This window comes from Rhagoletis zephyria, unplaced genomic scaffold (assembly GCF_001687245.7).
Source record: "Rhagoletis zephyria isolate East Lansing unplaced genomic scaffold, Rhagoletis_zephyria_1.1 Rzeph_scaffold_03798, whole genome shotgun sequence".
NCBI lineage: Eukaryota > Metazoa > Arthropoda > Insecta > Diptera > Tephritidae > Rhagoletis > Rhagoletis zephyria.
The window spans coordinates 1-8,159 of NW_016160881.1; the positions used below are offsets into that span (position 1 = coordinate 1).

The following is an 8,159-nucleotide window of genomic DNA, read 5'->3' on the forward strand; positions in this document are numbered from 1 at the left end:
ATAAGTTTGTAATTTATCTCTGTTTTTATATTTAAGTAATACAAACATGGCTTCTGATGTAAAGCTTAACTACCTATAACGACAGTTTCCTTTGTTAAACAAAAATAAAGTGGTGTACAGCTTAGCTACATATAAATAATCTTTATTAACCAAAAAAAATGCAATGGATTTACTAGTCTTTCTAATTGTAGTTTATGTACATATTTAAAAAAAAATGTAATTCTGGTTGAAACATTTTAGCCGTTTTTAGCCGTTTTTTTGTTCAATCTAGCCGGTCGCCCTGAAAAGTTCTGGCAACACTGGTCACGTTACGGAATATCCTGGTCTGTCATACCGTACAGATTGTAGGAGGAACCAGGATTTGTTGGCGGTGGCGTATGGGTGGTGGTGCGGTTGTGTCAGTTGTGTGGTCTGGCGTGGTTGTGGTCTATTGTGTTATGGTGCTGTGGTGTTTGTGTAGAGCTGCTTAGGTGGACTGGGGTTAGGCGTGGAGGCTGCTCTGTTTGAGCAGCAGGGGGCCACAAATGATGTGGACCACTGCGGATGTGTCCGGAGTCCTGAGCAGACTCTGAGGTGACTCAACCCGTCACAAGCATTGCACTTGACTTAGGTGGAATTGTGGTGTAGTCGTCTCTGGCATACACAGCAGGTGTAGGTTTCTGGCCCTGGGTTTGACTCGATGCCAGTCCTTAGCAGAAGAATGCGTAGCAAATTTAGCCCTATGGACGAACAACTTCTGAGATACTTCGCCGACCTAAACGGGATTAGATCGCCGAAACAACAAATGTTTCAGCATCAGCATGCAAATTCGTTTGGAGGCTTTCGCCTTCCCGATGGCTACCTGGACTTCACCGCTGGTTAAAGCAAGTGGTGCACTGCTTTTGGGCAGTTTGTGCAGTCTCCTGATCGCTCGACGCTTGACCTTATCTGCCGAAGCATGCAATGTGAATTGCCGACTAAAATTGCGCGCGCATTTCTTCGGGTTTGACGAAGCGTGACCATCGAATGAGATTTCCGCGAAGCCGTTCCAATCAGCTTTGGTAAAGTTTGCATAGGTTCGGTGGTCCACGGGAGCAAAGTCAGCGGGATTGTTGATCGATATGACTAGGGATAGGTGGTCTGATGCAAGTGTTAGCATAGGTCGCCATGTCAGTTTTTGCTTGTTCAATAAATAACTACGTCTGGTGCTTTGAGTGCACTAGAGTACTGGAGTGTGGGAAAAATCGTTCCATGCTGATTTTTCTTGCACTAAAAGTATGTCTTTTTTGCGCTAAATTGTTCTGCAATGCACTGTTATACACTTTTAGAGCAGTCGAACACTCACGCTTCAATTTGAATTCAAGTCAAGAGGTTCTATTACCTTTTGTTTCTTCACAAGACCTTGTAAAACATTGTCAAAAAAGCTAAATTTGAAGAAGTTTTCGCTATTTTTCATTTGTTAATTTCGACACCTGAGAGGAAGATCAACCTATCTATGCAGCCAGTTCGATAACGCCCTATTCAGAAATTTTTTCAACATATTTCAATATATTTTCGGTATACATATATCTAACGCCCCATTCAATTTCCTACAAAAAAGTTCGAGAACACTAAATCACTACTATCGATATTTCTTGAGATATTGGGCTTTGAAGTTGATCAACAATTTCTACAGTTTAGCTCAATAATCAATAAAAATTCTAAACTACCTCAACCTTTTTGTAGGGAATTGAATGGCCCATGATAAAAACATAACAAGGTAAAACCATTGAGAGGCAGTCTGACGTTTGCCAACAATATAATTTTAAAATCAAAACTCAAACTCACACACACATTCTCATTTTCAATCTCAAACAACAACAATTGTGAACAATTTAATTTTTTTATTTTCAATTTTATATGATTTTAAAATGTTGGCAAACGTCAGAACAAAATCATGGCCGACGAATTGAGAGAATGAATTTACCTTGTAATGTTTTTATCATGGAATGGCCTACAAGATTGTCATTTGAAATTTTTCTGTACCTCTTGTTATTTACGAGATAGCCGCAAAACACGGGAATTTCATGAAAGTATTGGGTTTAGTGACCAGTACTAACTCGCTGGGGGGAGTTAAAGTTACGTCGCAATGGACACTTTTGTAGGGCATTCAGTTCTGAAGAAGAACTACCATTGGCCATGATTATACCATAAAATGCCTGTGAGCTATAGAATTTTGAAGAAAACCATTCAAAGTTGATGTGTATTTTGAACGGGAAATATTTGCACGTCTTGGTCGAGCACTTAATATTAATATTAAGGTCTAAAATTTTCAGAGAACTTCTTTTTAGATATTTCCCACGAAATTTCGAGGTGGGAGTAAAAAAAAAATAGGCCCCCAACAAAGCACACTAATGTACATGCACAATCTTCTAAATATAGGTTTCATTCTTTAATTCAAATATCAATCTTTGTTATACAATATATAGTCCATCATATGTACTTTCATAAGATAATAATTCCACGCTAAGTCCGTCCTGAATTCGCAATTTGCTCGTATAGACCATCATTTACTACATTCAAGTATATGCCTTCCTTGCATTGCAACAGTATAGACAAAGGATTGAAAGTTATCTCCGCTGGTGTTTTATCGCAAACGGTCACAAAATGATTTTTCAAAATGTTAACGAGACCGGTTTTGACTTGTAGTAAACCTACACGGCCACCAACACAATTGCGCGGACCAGTGCCAAATGGCATGTAGGCCATTGGTTCATGTAGCTTTTTATTCTCGGCGCTAAAACGTTCCGGATCGAAAGTGTTAGGGTTGGGCCAGTACTGGAAATATAAAGGCAAGTATTTTAAAATTCAGCGCCCAATACGAGACATCGCTCTCACATTTCGATCAACTCACCTTGGGATCGCGTTGTATGCCGAATATTGGTATATAAACAGCCATGCCATTTGGTACTTTATAATCATAGTACGGTCGTAGATCAAACGGCTTGTCCCCTTCGCTCGTACTGTGCTCGCGATCGACCGCAGGTAGTACGGGATACAAGCGTAAGACCTCATCTACTACCATACCCAGATACGGTAAATTAGTGATGGTCTCATAGGATAGTTTGCCATGATCAGCCACAAGTGCGTCGCGAATTTCGTTGCGCAGTCGCTCCTGTAAATCCATTCGATGGGCCAATTCGTACAGCGTAAAAGCCATCGTTGAAGATGACGCCTCAAAACCAGCTGTGTAAAACGCTGATGCCTGCGCTGTTAGCACATCCAGTACCTCTTTATTGTACTCTTGTGTCGCCAGCATCTCTTTTTTCCAACCCAACAACACATCGATTAAATCGTTACGTATGGCTCCGGTCTTCTCTCTTTCCGTAATAGCATGATCGATTGTTTTGCGTAGAAAGGAAGAGAATTCAGCCGTGAAAACTTTCACTTTAAATGTGCTAACCCAGTTTGGGTAGAAAAATGCGATGAAAAAGGAAAGCGCTCTACCGAGCGTAAAATTCATAAAGTTTCGGCCGTGTGTGCGAAATTCACCGTTTGGATTTTTAATGCTATTAGCTTGTATGCCAAAGGCGACCGATGCTATCACATCGGTGGTGTAGAGCGCACAAACCTCCTTGATTTCGGTGTTGTAGGTATTACCAGTCTTGGTGTGTTTCAAAAAATGAGACTCTAGCTCAGAGCCAATCTGCAAATGCAAACAAAAAAGCTTATAGGAGTACAACCCTCTACATATTCGTTCAATTTACTAACCTCAGTCATTAATTCATACATTTGCTTGATTTTTACTGAAGTGAACACCGGTGAAATTCTTGTTCTAAGCTCTCTCCATTGGGGATTGCGTGCGAAAAACACATTATTCGATCCCAAAGTATCACCGTGTGGATCACAAGCGGCAACCCGACTAGAGAACCTTGGAAATTCCTGAACCAGCACGGATTTGATGAGTTCCGGTTCACGTAGCACTAAAGCTGGCTTGTTTATAATATAAATGCCTACAGCAGCTGCCTTCGACATTCTAGAATCCTTATAAACATCGGAGAGATAGAGGAAGAAACTATTGCTGAGTGTAAACAGGACTTGAACATTTCCAATCAGTGGGAATGGTTTTATAAAGGGAATTTTATGTCGCATCCAGTAGTCATAAGTGTAACGGTACCAGACGTATATAACCGTCAGTAGAGCCGTCAAGAGACCAATTATTACTATAGATAGCATTTTATGCACTGTTTTTGGAAAAGAAGAGAAAGGGTAAGAGAAAATACGTTTTTAAGTTAAAGAATAATTGAAAGATGATGAAATGTGATTAGTGTTTAAATGTAAACGTTTCTAACAAAGACCTAAACTGCGTGTTGATATAAAATACTCGTAGTTTGATGTTTTGCTAACATACAGTGAGCGACAAAAATATGCATACCCTGAAATTTTGACGATTTTATTTATATTTATTTTCCATACGAAATTTTGCTTATCTAATATATAAAAATCTTGTGTCACGGTGTTTGTGTCGAACTCTTCCGAAACGGCTCGACCGATCTTTATGAAATTTGTTGCGTATATTTTGTAGGTATGAGAGTCGGATGTAAAGCATATTTCATAATGCTAAGCTAAGGGGTCGTGGCACCTCCCATAAAAACCGAATTTTTCATACTGCATATCTCTGAAAGTGTTAATGGTAGAATGCTGAAACTTGGTATAGAGATATATAAAATCAATCGATTACATTTTGAGAAATAAAGAGTTTTTAGTTTTGGAAAAGACGTTGAATACGCATGTTAATGGCGACGAGGACAAAAATTAATAAAAGCAGAAAAATTTAAGAAAAGCTTTTGTGTCAAAGATTTGTTTCTTAATATTTAAAGATGACGGTATCAAATACATATATGCCGACAAAAAACAATAAACTTTTGTATTTCAACCTAAGACGTAGTGAATCGAAAATAAGCTGCGGTTAAATTGAAAACTTAACAAAAGTGCTGCCATATATTGCAGTGAAAATTCAGCCATAATACTGCAAAAAAGTGAATGGCGACCTTAAGCACGGTCAGTGAATTAACTCAACTCTGTGGCATTTCATCTAATGAAAATCCTAAGTAAGCCAGAAAACGGAGCACCTGATTGTGTCCTCTGCCAAGGTTAAGTATTGCCTACCCGATACATGCTGGGCCTGATTTACGATGACCTCTTTTGTAGCTTTTTATCCTACAACAAACAAAATAAAGGCAGTGAAATTTTACAACAACTTTAGCGAATTTTACCTAGTTAAGCTTAAACTCAAATCTAAGCAACAACAAAAACATTGTGGAAACGAAGTAAAAACTCGAAGTGCAGAAAAATTTACTCGTAAATAAGTAATATTATAATTATTTAACGAAGAGCATCAATAGCAACAACCGTGGACAATACACATTTCGGAAAGTCTGACTGAAAAATATAACCAAAAAGCCGTGGCAGCGAAATAGTAAATTTGGAGCAAACAAAAACTATTTTGAGGAAATTTTATAAAAACAAAATACAAGTCCATCGATAGCCGCAACCATTGGCAGCGCAAATTTTAGAGAGGCTGACTGCAATTCCAATAAAAACACTGTTGCAGCAAAACCATATCAGGGAGCGACGATAGCATTAACAACTATCAGCGAAGAACCTCAATAAGCACAACAAAAACATACATACCTAGCTGGTAATTTTTATTCACTTATAATTCACTGTAGTTTTAGGCAATAGTTAAAATCTAAGTTAGTCACGTGAATATTTAGTTAAATAAAAATCATAATGGAGGTCCTAGAAATAAGTCAATTAAATTTTGTATTAACATGTATTAAAAATATTGAAAACTTGGACGATAATGACCCGAACCAACCAACGGATTTCATTGAACAAGTTGAGAATATTTTGCCATCTATTTCGGGATTCTATGAAAGTAATAAAAATGTGCTTTTTGGTTACATAAAAAATAAATGCATTGGCAAAACTAGAAAAGCAATCCATAGACCAGGCGTTCCCAAACTTATTTCGCTGCGGCACTCTTTTTGCGCTAAAAAAAAATCCCGGCACACCTACTCTTAAAATGGTTTGTTTGTTTACGAAAATCAGAAAACACAATGCAAATTTTATGCTCCTTAAGCTTTATTGTGAGGAATGAAATTGTTTTGATGATTTGATTATTTCCTTTAAGTTTATTGGAAGCTTTCTCAATTTTACCCTTAAATCATTTGACGCTGAAAGCTTGCTTCTGTATTTGTTTTTTATGTAAGCATTTGTTGAAAATGCAGACTCACATATGGGTCTTTCCATGAAAATGTAAACCGAAAATGCAAGCAAATTAATTCAAACGGCTTTATAACTTTCAATTTCGTATTCAGATGGCGGAAAAAGGTTTTGAAAACGTGAAACGGTGGAGAGAAGAACTAAAAAACTTAAATTAAAAATTTAATTTAGTATGTGTATGTGTAAAAATATTGTATGGGGGAAAAATCTGTCGTTATGTTTTACGTTTTTTTTTTTAATAAAAACTAACCAGAGATAATTTCTATTAAAAAATAGAAAGATTGTAAAGGTACATTATTTAGCTTAGTTTAGGAATTAAGGAAAGAAATTAAAGAAAAGAAAAACTCCCATGATTCGCAGACTTTCGCATAAATGTATATGTGCCTTAAAACACTTCTTTTTTTGTCGCGTACGTTATCACCTTGTTTTGAACGGATATTTTCCACACCAAACTTTCGAGGCTGCTTATATTTTTCTTAAACATAGTACCCTTGGGTTGCAACATAACCGTAATCTTGTTTTTCTGTAACTTCTATTTTTGAGAGATTTATGTTACTCCATAAGCGTACGAATGTCGCGTACGGTTACATGGAAACACCCATATGTAGATATTCTTGCAACCAACGAAAGTGGGAGATGTTTGCGCTTTCAAAACATGCTCTAAAAAAATAATTTTTTTCGCAGGCCTCTTTTTTCCAATTGAGGTCCTCCCTTGCCTTGAAGAGGTGTGGTGGTTTCATTTAGCCAAACGATATCAATTAAATTTTGAACCAAAGACTGCTTTGTAAATGTTGCCACCAGTGCATCTTTTTTCTCAAACAATTGGGCTGAAATCTTCCCCTTGAAAGTCACCGCAAAAAGTGAAAGTGATCCGTACCCATGCCTTCAGAGGCAAGTTTTAAAAGGCTTGAAGTGGGCGACTCTTAGCATTTATTTATCTTCGCAGCGTCATCCAATGCGGTTTTAAACCTTGTGGTGGCATCTTTCTAGTCGCCAGGGAGTGCTGATGGATCATACAGTGGCTGCTTGGGGCGTTTTCTGCCACTTTCTGCATACTAGACACCGCTCCTTTCGTTTTTACAACCATTGCAGCTGCTCCATCACTGCAAATATCAACACACTTGCCCCATTTCAAACCATTTTTCTTTAAAAGATTGTCGATAGCTTTAAAAATTTCGTCGCCAGTGGTGTAAGTCTGAAGTACTCCGCTCATCAAAAGCTCTTCTTCGATTTGCATTGAGAATGGATACCTCACAAACACAAAAACAACAACAAGTTCCACTACGTCGGTACTTTCGTCAAAGCTGCAAACTAAACATTCAAACCCACTGGGAAAATAGGTAAGCACCTTACGAGGTAAGCCATGTTTTCTTTCAGTTTTTAGTACCAAAATTGTCATCATGGCCAATGTCATCTACTAGTAAAGCACAAAATGAACACCTCCAACGACACATTACGTTGTCAGTTGCAAAGTAACGTGCAGCCGAAGTTATCTCCAAGCGCCGAACTACTCCGAGCGACTTCTCTGCATTACACGTAACTTACTTTGTAAAGCGGCTCAGAAGTATGTCTGATACCAAATGTACATTCTAAATTCCTAATTACATAAGGCGGCCATGCCTTTGTAAAAGTAAGGGACGTTCGGCAGGGAAATGGCAATGACTGCCAGGTGAAGAGTAAGTTGCTAATAAGGTATTATTACGTGCTCCTAATTCCCACTGGGAAGTTTTCAATATTTTTATAAGTTTGTTCTCGACTGCCTTTGAAATTGTGTTGTTCGCTCTTTCACAGTGTGATTGTGAAGTTCCAAAAAATAAGTAACATGTACACGTGCGCGAAGCTGCTGCGTTGGTTACAAGAATCCGAAAATTAATCGCTACGGTTAAGAGCGAAATCCACCGCACAATCGGCTT

The 8,159-nt window shown here is 38.0% G+C and overlaps 1 protein-coding gene across 1 annotated transcript; it reads right to left on the reverse strand.

Moving 5' to 3' along the window:
* Positions 1-2,405: 2,405 nt before the first annotated feature.
* LOC108369682 (cytochrome P450 6g1-like) lies at positions 2,406-4,197 on the reverse strand. The gene is made up of 3 exons (XM_017624846.1): positions 3,730-4,197; positions 2,873-3,664; positions 2,406-2,796 (listed from the first exon to the last, which is right to left on the reverse strand). The coding sequence occupies exons 1-3, from the start codon at positions 4,192-4,194 to the stop codon at positions 2,485-2,487; spliced, it is 1,569 nt and encodes a 522-aa protein (XP_017480335.1). The 5' UTR covers positions 4,195-4,197; the 3' UTR covers positions 2,406-2,484.
* Positions 4,198-8,159: the final 3,962 nt, after the last annotated feature.

Coding starts and splice junctions, on each gene's coding strand:
- LOC108369682 (XM_017624846.1), bottom strand. CDS start 4,194: ATGCTATCTATAGTAATAATTGGTCTCTTGACGGCTCTACTGACGGTT. Junction 3,665..3,729: donor TGTATGAATTAATGACTGAG/GTTAGTAAATTG, acceptor TTGCATTTGCAG/ATTGGCTCTGAGCTAGAGTC. Junction 2,797..2,872: donor GCATACAACGCGATCCCAAG/GTGAGTTGATCG, acceptor TTATATTTCCAG/TACTGGCCCAACCCTAACAC.